Source organism: Pongo abelii, chromosome 1 (assembly GCF_028885655.2).
Source record: "Pongo abelii isolate AG06213 chromosome 1, NHGRI_mPonAbe1-v2.0_pri, whole genome shotgun sequence".
Taxonomy (NCBI): domain Eukaryota; kingdom Metazoa; phylum Chordata; class Mammalia; order Primates; family Hominidae; genus Pongo; species Pongo abelii.
Window position 1 is genome coordinate 188,197,563 of NC_071985.2, and position 14,013 is coordinate 188,211,575.

At 39.8% G+C, this 14,013-nt stretch overlaps 1 protein-coding gene across 3 annotated transcripts in view; it reads left to right on the plus strand.

Moving 5' to 3' along the window:
• ZSWIM5 (zinc finger SWIM-type containing 5) overlaps window positions 1-14,013 on the plus strand; it is a 281,205-nt gene that overhangs the window by 191,644 nt on the left and 75,548 nt on the right. For all 3 annotated transcript variants that reach the window (XM_054535682.1, XM_002810905.4, XM_054535675.2), the window contains exon 2: window positions 13,653-14,009. In XM_054535682.1, coding sequence (XP_054391657.1) covers window positions 13,653-14,009 — 357 coding nt within the window. The remainder of the gene's footprint in view (window positions 1-13,652; window positions 14,010-14,013) is intronic.

Below are 14,013 nucleotides of genomic sequence, written 5' to 3' on the forward strand. Positions count from 1 at the left end.
TGGTATTGCCTAGGTTTTCTTCTAGGGTGTTTATGGTTTTAGGTCTAACATTTAAGTCTTTAATCCACCTTGAATTAATTCTTGTATAAGGTGTAAGGAAGGGATCCAGTTTCAGCTTTCTACATATGGCTAGCCAGTTTTCCTAGCACCATTTATTAAATAGGGAATCCTTTCCCCATTTCTTGTTTTTGTCAGGTTTGTCAAAGATCAGATGGTTGTAGATGTGTGGTGTTATTTCTGAGGCCTCTGTTCTGTTCCATTGGTCTGTATATCTGTTTTGGTACCAGTACCATGCTGTTTTGGTTACTGTAGCCTTGTAGTATAGTTTGAAGTCAGGTAGCGTGATGCGTCTAGCTTTGTTCTTTTGGCTTAGGATTGTCTTGGCAATGCGGGCTCTTTTTTGGTTCCATATGAACTTTAAAGTAGTTTTTTCCAATTCTGTGAAGAAAGTCATTGGTAGTTTGATGGGGATGGCATTGAATCTATAAATTACTTTGAGCAGTATGGCCATTTTCATGATATTGATTCTTCCTATCCACAAGCATGAAATGTTCTTCCATTTGTTTGTGTCCTCTTTTATTTCATTTGAGCAGTGGTTTGTAGTTCTCCTTGAAGAGGTCCTTCACGTCCCTTGTAAGTTGGATTCCTAGGTATTTTATTCTCTTTGTAGCAATTGTCAATGGGAGTTCACTCATGATTTGGCTCTCTGTTTGTCTGTTATTGGTGTATAAGAATGCTTGTGATTTTTGCACATTGATTTTGTATCCTGAGGTTTTGCTGACATTGCTTATCAGCTTAAGGAGATTTGGGGCTGAGACAATGGAGTTTTCTAAATATACACACATGTCATCTGCAAACAGGGACAATTTGACTTCCTCTTTTCCTAACTGGATACCCTTTATTTCTTTCTCTTGCCTGATTGCCCTGGCCAGAACTTCCAATACTATGTTGAATAGGAGTGGTAAGAGAGGGTATCCCTGTCTTGTGCCAGTTTTCAAAGGGAATGCTTCCAGTTTTTGCCCATTCAGTATGATATTGGCTGTGGGTTTGTCATAGATAGCTCTTATTATTTTGAGATACGTTCCATCAATACCTAATTTATTGAGAGTTTTTAGCATGAAGGCTGTTGAATTTTGTTGAAGGCCTTTTCTGCATCTATTGAGATAATCACGTGGGTTTTGTTGTTGGTTCTGTTTATGTGATGGATTATGTTTATTGATTTGCGTATGTCGAACCAGTCTTGCATCCCAGGGATGAAGCCGACTTGATTATGGTAGATGAGCTTTTTGATGTGCTGCTGGATTCAGTTTGTCAGTATTTTATTGAGGATTTTTGCATCGATGTTCATCAGGGATATTGGTCTAAAATTCTCTTTTTTTGTTGTGTCTCTGCCAGGCTTTGGTATCAGGATGATGCTGTCCTCATAAAATGAGTTAGGGAGGATTCCCTCTTTTTCTATTGATTGGAATAGTTTCTGAAGGAGTGGTACCAGCTCCTCTTTGTACCTCTGGTAGAGTTCGGCTGTGAATCCATCTGGTCCTGGACTTTTTTAGTTGGTAGGCTATTAATTATTGCCTCAATTTCAGAGCCTGTGATTGGTCTATTCAGAGATTCAACTTCTTCCTGGTTTAGTCTTGGGAGGGTGTATGTGTCGAGGAATTTATCCATTTCTTCTAGATTTTCTAGTTTATTTTCATAGAGGTGTTTATAGTATTCTCTGATGGTAGTTTGTATTTCTGTGGGATTGGTGGTAATTTCCCTTTTATCATTTTTTATTGTGTCTATTTGATTCTTCTCTCTTTTCTTCTTTATTAGTCTTGCTAGCGGTCTATCGATTTTGTTGATCTTTTCAAAAAACCAGCTGCTGGATTCATTGTTTTTTTGAAGGGTTTTTTGTGTCTCTATCTCCTTCAGTTCTGCTCTGATCTTAGTTACTTCTTGCCTTCTGCTAGCTTTTGAATGTGTTTGCTCTTGCTATTCTAGTTCTTTTAATTGTGATGTTAGGGTGTCTATTTTAGATCTTCCCTGCTTTCTCTTGTGGGTATTTAGTGCTATACATTTCCCTGTACACACTGCTTTAAATGTGTCCCAGAGATTCTGGTATGGTGTGTCTTTTTTCTCGTTGGTTTCAAAGAACATCTTTATTTCTGCCTTCATTTAGTTATGTACCCAGTAGTCATTCAGGAGCAGGTTGTTTAGTTTCCATGTAGTTGTGCCGTTTTGAGTGAGTTTCTTAATCCTGAGTTCTAATTTGATTGCACTGTGGTCTGAGAGGCAGTTTGTTGTGATTTCTGTTCTTTTACATTTGCTGAGGAGTGCTTTACTTCCAGCTATGTGGTCAATTTTGGAATAAGTGCGATATGGTGCTGAGAAGAATGTATATTCTGTTGATTTGGGGTGGAGAGTTCTGTGGCTGTCTATTAGGTCTGCTTGGTGCAGAGCTGAGTTCACAGTTTTATAGGAATGACATGATATTATTTCCCCATTGGAAAGACCTGCTCATGTTTATGGAAGATGAGTAGAGGGAATAAGACTTAAAGGCAGGAATATTAGTTAACCCAGGCAAAAGATTATTATGATCTCAAATTGAAGTGGTGTTAGGGGAGTTGAAGTGGAGGAACTAGAATGGAGAAATATTTAGGGGGCAGAATCCACAGGATTTAGTAACCTTTTGTATATGAATCAGAAGGAGAAGCCAAGGATAAACCCCAGAGCAGTGGCTCCTGCCTGACTCTACAGCTCCATCACTTGTCACTTTACCGCTTCCTGTTGGCTTTCCAGTCACTGGTCTTCTTTCTGTTCTTTGAACATTCCATGATCCTCTATGACTCAGCACTTCTGCATATGTGTCTCTCTCTCTTTGTCTGTCCGTCTGTCTCTCTCTCTCTCTCCCTCTTTCTTGCCTGGAGTCTTCTTTACCACTACTCTGCCATTCTCCATCCTTTCACCTAATTAATTCCTACTTATTCTACAGAATTCTGGACAAAATGTTATTTCCTCAAAAACTCATCCCTTACCACTTCTGTCCCTGAATCAGGTCAGGTCCCCCCCGTTATATATTACCCTATGATTTTATACTACTTCTTTATAGTACTTAACACAATTAGAATTCAATAATTATTTTTCTCCCCAACTAGAAGATAAATCCCATAATGTCAAGGATCATTAGGTCTTTTCAACAGATATATCCTTGGGACCTAACACATAGTAAATGTTAAATAATTATTAATTGAATGAATGAATGAATTAATGAACCTTGATCTAAAAATTTTTTTTAAAGAGGATCTAGGAAAATAAGATTGATGTTTTGGAAATTTATAATGGAAATAAAATGTGGTTTTTAGGAGGTTAGACTCTCAAGCCAGACTTCCTAGGTCCAAATCCCAAGTCCTAGCTCTGTCTCAGTTTCTTTACCAACAAAAATGGGGATAATAATAGTATTAAACACATAATGTTGTGGTAAGGGTTAAATCATATAAAGTATGTAAAAGAAATTAGTGACTAGTACATGGTAAGTGCCCCAAAATGTTAATGATTAAAAATTATTTTTCTTTTTTGATCAAAATAAATAATTAGCTATATTTAAGAAGTATAGGCTGGGCACGGTGGCTCATGTCTATAATCCCAGCACTTTGGGAGGCCGAGGCGGGTGGATCACTTGAGGTCAGGAGTTCAAGACCAGCCTGGCCAGCATAGTCAAACCCCATCTCTACTAAAAATACAAAAAAATTAGCTGGGGGTGGTGGCGCATGCCTGCAGTCTCAGCTACCTGGAAGGCTGAGGCATGAGAATGGCTTGAACCCAGGAGGCGGAGGTTGCAGTGAGTCAAGATCGTGCCACTGTACTCCAGCCTGGGTGACAGAGCAAGACTCAGTCTTAAAAAAAAAAAAAGGATATTGGCTGGGCGCGGTGGCTCACGCCTGTAATCTCAGCACTTTGGGAGGCCGAGGCAGGCAAATCACTTGAGGCCAGGAGTTTGAGACCAACCTGGCCAACATGGCGAAACCCCGTCTCCACTAAAAATACAAAAACTAGCCAGGTGTGGTGGTGGGGGCCTATAATCCCAGCTACTCGGGAGACTGAGGCAGGAGAATTGCTTGAACCTGGGAGGCAGAGGTTGCAGTGAGCTGAGATTGCACTACTGCACTCTAGCCTGGGTGACAGTGCGAGACCTTGTCTCAAAAACTAAAAAAAAGAAGCACATTGAGTTGAAAGAAATGCCATAAATTTATTTTTCCTAGTTTTTAAAGCCCAACATTGTTTCAGAATGTGAAATTATGATCCTTTTATAATAATTTCTGTTACCATGACTATAATCATGCAGTAAGATAAGGGCAAATCACATAACTTCTCTGAACCTTGTTCCTCATCTATGAAATGATTATGTCTCAGGTCCTTTATTACTTGATTTTGAGTAAAATCTCACTCATATAAACTAGAATATAAACTCCATACCCATAAATGTTAAGGCTTTTTCACTTAATATGATTCATTTCAACAGTTGGGGCACCAAGTAGTTTTATATAGAGGTGATATTTGAGCTAAGCCATGAAGAACATAGAATTTCCTTATTTGGAGAGGGGAAATTTGTATATATCTGTCTGTCACACATGTCCAAACAGAAAAATGGTCTTTAGTCCTTTTCTGTTTAATCCAAGGTGGAGTCTAGCCCATGCCTGGGATTCCCCAGCCTTAATGCTGGGAAAGAAAACTGTTAAGTGAACAATTTCAGTCAATTCCCGTGTCCTCAGTTTAGAAGGCAGGAGAATCAGAACTCTTTTAAACCATGGATTTTTAAGTTTCTTACTGATCTTGTGGTTCTCAGAGCTCTTGCTGCACATTTAAGCATGTTTAGCTCTTGCAAGGACCACCTGCAAAGTACTTGGTTGTTAGGAGCCTGTGAAGACATTTTGATACATTTTTAAATCTTGCCTAAGTCGCACTTGGAGCACGTTGAAGGCAAAGAAAGCATGGCTCATTTATAGGATGACATGCTGGTGGGGGTTCTTATAATAGCAGGTATTTATGGAAGGCCAGTGATTTTTCTGGAAGTGGAGATGTCACAGCCAGTGTGATATGTAATGGAGAAGCAGCTGTGGTACAATTTTATTCTTACAGTTGTAAACAATCTACAGGTCAGGTAGGGAAGCTGTCTAAGCCATAGAACGGCATGAAGCATCTCTTCTTCTCAGGGCAAGGCTTTGCTTTGTGATCCGAGGGGCAAGGGGTGGGTAAATGCACTGGTTGTAAAACTAAACAAGAACTCCTTGAAAATGTTTGGTGCTTTATGCAGGGCCTGCTCAGTGTTAAAGCACTTGAGGGCTGTGTGTGTGTGTGTGTGTGTGTGTGCACGCGTGTGTGTGTGTGTGTGTGTGTGTGTGAGGTGATAGGGCCACAAGGCAAGCAGCTGCCTGATTGTCCGTTTTCTTTAAAAACACACACACACACGCACACACACGCACACACACACAAACAGTTATCTACCAGGTCCACCATCTCTGACTGCTTTGCATCAAAAAACGGACTGTAGGAAGGAACAAAATAGGGATGTTTTACCTTTATGGCCCACTGGAGTCACTAGTAAAGCAGGTAGGGGTGTGTGTGTGTGTGTGTGTGTGTGTGTATATGTGCGCGCGCATGTGTGTGTTTTAACTGTGGTACGCTACCAAGTCTAACATTATATATTGCTTCTCTTTATACCTGCCTATTGCTCCCCACAATTTATCCATATCCTGATCACTTGAAGACCTATTACTAATAAAATAGAGTGTTTTAAAAGCCTATATAGTTCTTGGGCACTTGAATATTTGATAAGTAGAATAACTTCACAATGTATGTATTTTCTTTTTGTATTTTAGGAAAATGTGAATGAAGGAGTATCACAAAGATGATATTTGGGAAAACTTCATTTATAAAGTAGTTGTTTTTCCCATGAGTTTCTAAGCAATTTTTGTGGTGGTTGTTTCTGTTACTGTTTTTGTTAAGAGCCCACCAGGTTCCAGGCACTGACCTAACCACTTTATGTGGTTTTTTTCTTTATTTTACAGATAAGGGTGTTAAGAATCAAAGAAAGACAGTCAAAACTTTAAATAAAAAATAAATTCACCCCTAATGAAATAATAAGTCAAGGCAACAATCATCAATGACTGTTAAAACCATTAGGTGAAAAGCTGACAAGGAACTTTGTAAGGGAGAGATCAGGTCAAAAACACCAAAACCCACTGGTCATTCCTAACAGCATGAAAAGAAAGACAATCAGGCGTTATATGTCTCCCGAAGTGATGCAATAGAAAGTATGCAACACAGCCTGTGAAGTAATTTCAGCAAAAAACCCAAATCTCATCAAGTCTCTAAAACTCACATTATTTTTCAATATTAGGATGTTGGGGAAGAAGGGAACTTGTAGTTTAAGAGACATAACAACCAAATTAAATGTCTGCATCTTGTTTGCATCTTGATTTGAACAAACATCCTGTTAAAGAAAAATAAAAATAAAGAGCCAGGCACAGTGGTTCATGCCTATAATCCCAGGACTTTGGGAGGCTGAGGCAGGAGGATCAGTTGAGGCCAGGAGTTCAAGACCAGCCTGGACAACAGATTTAGACCCCATCTCTACAAAAATTTAAAAAAATTAGACAGACATGGTAGCACATGCTTGTAGTTCCAGCTTTTCAGGAGGCTGAGGTGGCAGGTTCACTTGAGCCCAGGAGGTTGAGGCTGCAGTAAGCCATGATCACACCACTGCACTCCAGCTTGGGCAGCAGAGAGAGACCCTGTCTCAAAAAAAAAAAAAAAAGTTAATTATGGAAATCTGAACACTGAATATTTGATATTAAGGAATTACTAATTTTAGTTCTTATCTTTTAGAGATTCATACAGAGGTGTTTACCAATGAAATGATATTTGTGGGATTTGCTTTCAAAGTAATCTATGGAGGAGGTAGGAAAGGAGTTGGTAAACGGTAGGTTAAAGAAATTTGTCTTTGTGTTGATAATTGTTGAAGTTAAGTGACGCATACAGGGGGACTCAACATACTGCTCTCTGTCCTTTTTTTTTTTTTTTTTTTTTTTTGCTTGCCTTGTTCTGGAGTACAGTTGGCTCATTGTAACCTCGATCTCCCAGGCTCCAGTGATCTTCCCACCTCAGCCCCCTAAGTATCTGGGACTGTGGCTATGGGACTATAGGCGTGCACCACCGCGCCTGGCTAATTTTTTGTACTTTTCATAGAGGCGGGGTTTCGCCATGTTGCCAGGCTGGTCTTGAACTCCTGAGCTCAAGTGATCCACTTGCCTCAGCCTCCCAAAGTGCTGGGATTACAGGCATGAGCCGCCAAGACTGGCCCTGTCTCTATACTTTTTTGTTTGATAGCCAGGCTGGTCTTGAACTCCTGGGCTCAAGCAGTCCTCCCACCTTGGGCTCCCAAAGTGCTGGGATTACAGGCATGAGCCACCACACCCAGCCAGTAAGGATTTTTAAAAACCAAGCTTCTGAGCCCCGGAGTTTGAGATCACCCTGGGCAACATGGTGAAACCCCATCTCTACAAAAAATGCAAAAAAATTAGCCAGGCAGCTGGGCATGGTGGCTCGTGCCTGTAATCCCAGTACTTGGGGAGGCTGAGGCAGGCGGATCACGAAGTCAGGAGATCGAGACCATCCTGACCAACATGGTGAAACCCCAACTCTACTAAAAATACAAACATTAGCTGGGCATGGTGGCGCGTGCCTGTAATCCCAGCTACTCGGGAGGCTGAGGCAGGAGAATCACTTGAACCAGGAAGTTGGAGGTTGTGGTGAGCCAAAATCGCGCCACTGCACTCCAGCCTGGTGACAGAGTGAGACTCTGTCTCAAAAAAAAAAAAAAAAAAAATTAGCCAGGCATAGTGGCATGCACCTGTAGTTTCTGCTACTTGGGGAAACTAAGTTGGGAGAATTCCTTGAGCCCAGGAAGTCAAGGTTGCAGCAAGCCGTGGTCACGCCACTGCACTCCAGCCTGGATAACGGAGCAAGGCCTTGTCTCAAAAAAAAACAAAAAACAAAAAAACGAGCTTCTACATGTTTGCTTAAATTAATAGATTATTGATGGACATGTTTATGGCTGTTAGGTTTGCAATGGGAAAGAAACACTACATTAAACCTAGTCTACTTAGCTTTATTCTCAGGAGTAATCAGACTTTTTAAAAAATGTTGCTAGGTTACAATAAGGCAAGGAGTATAGATATTTGAAAGGGACTTCCCTTTTAAGATATATGAGGGGAAAAAGAAACTCCCAACAAGGAAACTTAAACAGAGCCACTCAGAGCCTTCTGCCTTTCAGATGGGCCTAGGCCTGAAGCATGAGCTATACCAGTGTTAATACAGCTGACAGAGCCCAAACATTTACACAGCTCAAATGAACATGTTCCCAAGAGCATCAATCATGAGCCTTAGCCAGAGCCTCTAGTGAGCCGTGTATAATTAGCTTTGAAAAATATTTTGCAGAAAGTTTCTCAGTTGTTTTAATATTGATCTGTTTTGAAGACAACTGAAATCTAAATTGATACTTGAGCTCTAATTCTAGATTAACCTAGAGGTTTCAAGCCATTACCGATGCTGTAAAAACTGAAATTTTAGAATTTTAATAAACCTGACCATTATTTTCTAATAATATTTCTAGTTATATTGTTTTATAGTTTGTAATTCCATTAGTTAAATGTGGTATTAATTGCCTACAGTACAATATTATAGAGAGGCAGTATGGTATAATAGTTAAGAGTTTGAGCTTCAGAACCAGACTGCCTGGGTGTGAATCCTGGCTTTGTCACTTCCTAGCAGAGTGACCTTTGAATGAGTTACTTAAGCTTTCTATGCTTATGTTTTCTCATACATAAATATGGGAGTAGTAATAGTAATCAAAATTTTCCAGAGAATCAAAACTAGTGGGAGATGATAGATAGATAGATAGGTAGATAGATAGATAGATAGATAGATAGATAGGATTTATTTCAAGGAATTGGCCTATGTGATATGGGCAGCTGAGAAGTATGAAATCTGTAGGGCAGGCTGGAAATTTTGGGGCAGGCCCTGGTGCTGCAATCTTGAGGCAGAATTTGTTCTTTCTCAGAGAAACCTCAGACTTTTGCTTGTAAGACTTTTCAGTCGATTGTATGAGGCCCACCCACATAATTGAGGATAATCTGCATTAGATAAAGTCAACTGATTGTAAATATTAACCACATCTACAAATTACCTGCACAGCAACACCTAGATTAGTGTTTGGTTGAATAGCTGGGTACCATAGCCTAGTCAAATTAACACATAAAACTAACCATCGGGCCAGGTGCGGGGGCTCACGCCTGTAATCCTAGCACTTTGGAAGGCTGAGGGGAGTGGATCACAAGGTCACAAGTTCAAGAACAGCCTGGGCAAGATGGTGAAACCCTGTCTCTACTAAAAATACAAAAATTAGCCAGGGGTGTTGGCAGGCGCCTGTAATCCCAGCTACTCGGGAGGCTGAGGCAGGAGAATCACTTGAACCCAGAGGGTGGAGGTTGCAGTGAGCCGAGTTCGGGCCACTGCACTCCTGCCTGGATGACAGAGTGAGACTCCATCTCAAAAAACAAACAAACCAACCAATAAACAAAAAAACTTACCATCATACCTACTATCAAATTCATAAAACTGTGACAATTAAGTGTGTTAATGCATATAAAGCACTTAGAATGGAGCCTAACACATAAGAAGCCCTCATAAAGGCTAAGTAAAAGAGCTTTGCTTTGTAAGATCAGCCACCATTTATTAAATAACTATAATATGCAAAGTTCTGTGTCTAACATTGTGGGAAATTCAGTGATAGTCACTATAGAACCATAATGTATATCTGCACAGGATTAAACCATGGAGATCATTTAGGCCAGCCTCTAATCTTAAAAATGTAGAAGCTGAGGTCCAATGTTTTTGTAAATACACAACCAGGGTGGTTTTTTTTTTTTAATATAGTGATAAACAATACACAGAGAAAGCCCTGACCTCATGAGCCTTACGTCCTAATAAGATAAGTATTGATGACTGTTTCAGTCTCAAATCTAATGAATATTCTTACTCAGTTTTCATGCAGGAAGGGAAGGAGAAGTTGGGTTCAGAGACTGTGCTGCAAGCCAAGTGTGCCTAAAGCAATGAACGGATAAAGCAGAAATGTTTCTATGTTTCATTTTGTTTGGTTGGTTGGTTGGTTGATTGTTTTTTGTTTGTTTTTATTTTGAGACAGTCTTGCTCTGTCATTTAATCTGGAGCGCAATGGTGTCATCATGGCTTATTGCAGCCTCAACCTCCTGGGCTCAAGTGATCTCCCACCTCAACCTCCTGAGTAGCTAGTACTACAGGCATGTGCCACCATGCCCAGCTATTTTTTTTTTTTTTTTTTTTTTAGAGACAGGGTCTTGCTATGTTGCCCAGGCTGGTCTTGAACTCCTGGCCTCAAGTGATCCTCCTGCCTTGGCCCCCCACAGTGCTGGGATTACAGGCATGAGCCACCTTTAGACTCAGGGGCTTAGTAACTAGGCTTCTCCACATTTACATTACTATTTAGTTTGAAATTTTAACGTAGCCCTTCTCTGAGGGTCTTTGTATCAGGATTCAAGTCATTTCTCAACAATGTACTAAATACTTCTGAATGGCCCGAGGGAAATTAAGAATGTACTTTCTTAGCACCTAGTTTTCAACCACTGTGAAACTTGGCCATTGGGGAAGTTGTCTCTTATCCCCTTTACATGGAGAGCCATTAACAATAATTGCATTAAAACATTAGTAATACATCTGTAGGACATTTTACAGTTTTACAGAGTACTTTTGAGAGGTAAGCAGAGCAAGTATTATTATACGTACTTAGAAGATATCTAAGGCTCAGAGTTGTAAAGTGGGTGGCCCAAGACTCCATAGTAAATATCAGGTTCCAGCTGCCTAATTCCTAGTGTAGTGTGCCCTTTGCTGTATATTACTCTGCTGGCAATGTCTGGTGGGTATAGGTCTGGAGAGGAGCTGCTTCCCAACCCTACAGTTCTGTTCTTTAGTTCTTTTTTTTTTTTCCTTTTTCTTAAAGAGACAGGGTTTCACCCTGTGTCCCAGGCTGGAGTGCAGTGGCACCATCATAGCTATCTAGCAACCTCAAACTCCTGGACCCAAGCATTTCTCCCACCTCAGTCCTGAAGTAGCTGGGACTACAGGTGTGTGCCACCATGCCCAGCTTGCTTATTTATTTACTTATTTTATTTTATTTTATTTTACCTTACTGTGCAGTCAGGTCACAAATATTTTTGATTTTTTGTAGATATGAGGTTTTGCTATGTTGCTGAGGCTGGTCTTGAACTCCTAGCCTCAAGCAATCCTCACACCTTGGTCTCCGAAAGTGCTGGGATTACAGCACCTGAGCCATGTTGCCCAGCTTCCTTAGTTCTTAAGTGAAGGCAGTCTTTACCTGTAATTAATCTTTACCTATAATTAATTGGAATGTAACTTTTTGACTTTGCTTTAAACAAATGACAGTAAATATTTTTAAACCTGGAGCTTGTTTTGCTGAGAAAAAGCCTCTCTGGGGTTTAACCAAACCTGGAGGCTATGAAGTTAGTGAATTTATTTTTATCTTTTTCTTGCTCTGGAAATTAATCTGAATGTTTTCAGTAATGTGTACCTTTCTTTGTATTAGACCTAAATGTGCCTTTATGTGATAATTTGGCTGGGTTTTATGAGTGTACTTGCAAATTTGGGTCTTATTTTAATCAACCATAACTGTCTGAAACTTGAATTTTGGAAAGTTTTCTCTGCATTTGTTAATTCTGCCAGGTCACAATGGTGGCTCTGAAACTTATATGTGTACCTTTTATTACTTGACAAATATTTCTTCAACAGATAGAAGATTATTTAAAATAGCTTTCTTGTTCATAGTGTATAGTCCAGTTAAACAGGAAAGTCTCTGAAATTAGCCTCACCTTTGGTCCTGTCTCTACTATAGCATTTGGCTCATCATATTGTAATCATTTACTTATATGTGTAGCTGGGACTACAGGCATGTGCCGCCATACCGGCTACTTTTTTTTTATTTTGTGTAGAGACAGGGTCTCACTCTGTTGCCCAGGCTGGTCTTCCAGATCCTGGCCTCAAGTAATCCTCTCACCTGAACCTCTTGAGCCATTGGGATTACATATGTGAGCCACCGCACTAAGCATGTCTGTGGGTTTTGATAAGAACTTTGTTGTGGCACCTTTTAGAGGTAATGAAATATAATGAAAAAAAAATTAACATTGAAGTCAATCAGACCTCCTGGTTCCAAATCTCAGGTCTGTCACATTTGCTAGTGCCTTGGGCAAATTACTTGAACTTTCTGAACCTCAGTTTACATACCTTTAAAATAAGGAAAATAGTACTTATTTTATAAGGTTGCTGTGATAAATTATTAAAAGTACCCAAAACAGTTCTGCTACATAGCAGATGCTTCACAAATACCTTCTTTTTTTGTTAGCATCCCTAGGCCCAGCAGTTCAATACTTAAGGTCTCATTAAACTTTTGTTGAATGACTTAATGATTAGATAAATACATACTCTTTTCAAAGAAGAAGAATAATATTTAAAGTAAAGAATAGCCAGGCATGGTGGCTCACGCCTGTAATCCCAGCACTTTGGGAGGCTGAGCCAGGCGGATTGCTTGAGCCCTGGAGTTCAAGACAAGCCTGGGTAACATGGTAAAACTCCATCTGCACTAAAAATACGAAAATGAGTCACTGTGCCTGGCTCATTTTTTTCATTAGCCTTTCCTTTATTTTCCTGTATTTTTGCACTCGAGGCTGAGAGTGGGAGGATCACTTGAGCCCAGGAGACAGAGGCCGAAGTGAGCCAAGATTGTACCACTGTACTCCAGCCTCAGTGGCAGAGCAAGACCCCAGAGATAAAAATAATAATAAAGAATAATTAATATTATAGAATTGATTTGCTATTGATTTTATCTTTTAATTTTGTTAAGTTAAAAATGGATTCTCCCTACATTTCAAAATTATTGTTACTGTGTGCCTAGTGAGTAGAGGTGTAACACTACATAGTTTCATTGCACCTAGCTGTGCCTTTCATGTCTTAAATTTCTTGCCTTTTATGTATTCCACGTGGAATTTTATGTTTTAAAGAAGAATTATTTTCCTTAGTCTTCTTTGATCTTCCTTCTGTCCTTCCTCATGGCATTTTGGATTCTCTTTAATTTGTGACATCTACCTTACTCTAGATTATACAGATATTATTTGTAGACTTGTCTTTGCCTACCACCTAGAGCTGAAAATCTACTACAGGGGTCCTTAACTTATTTAGGATTCCTTATTAGTCTTTCTGAGACTATGATGATAGCTATGAACTATCCCCCCCCAGAAAAATGTATACACGTACAAACTAAAGTTTTCATATCAGTGTGAGTTCAGGAGGTTCACGAACTCCAGCGTGAGGACTCTTTCTATATTGTGTATTTCTTCAGAGCAGTAACTGAATTTCATTGACCTCTGTGTCTATGGCAAAGCCTATCATGTACGTGTGTAGGAGATACCCAATACATAATTTATGAATTGATGAATTTACATGTAAAATGAGAATCTAAGTTTATTACTCTAGAATCTCTAAACACAGTTTCTTTTTTGTTTCCTTAGGCTTTCATCTGAGTGGCACAGTAACTGAGCTGGCCACTGCCTCTGAACCAGCAGTGACTTACAAAGTTGCAATCAGTTTTGATCGATGCAAAATCACCTCAGTGACATGTGGCTGTGGGAACAAGGACATATTCTACTGTGCCCATGTGGTAGCGCTCTCACTGTACAGGATCCGTAAACCAGACCAAGTCAAATTGCGTCTTCCTATCTCCGAAACACTTTTCCAGATGAATAGGGACCAGCTACAAAAGTTTATTCAATATTTAATCACGGCACACCACACTGAAGTTCTTCCTACTGCACAGAAACTGGCAGATGAGATCCTATCCTCCAGCTCAGAAATCAACCAAGTGAACGGTAA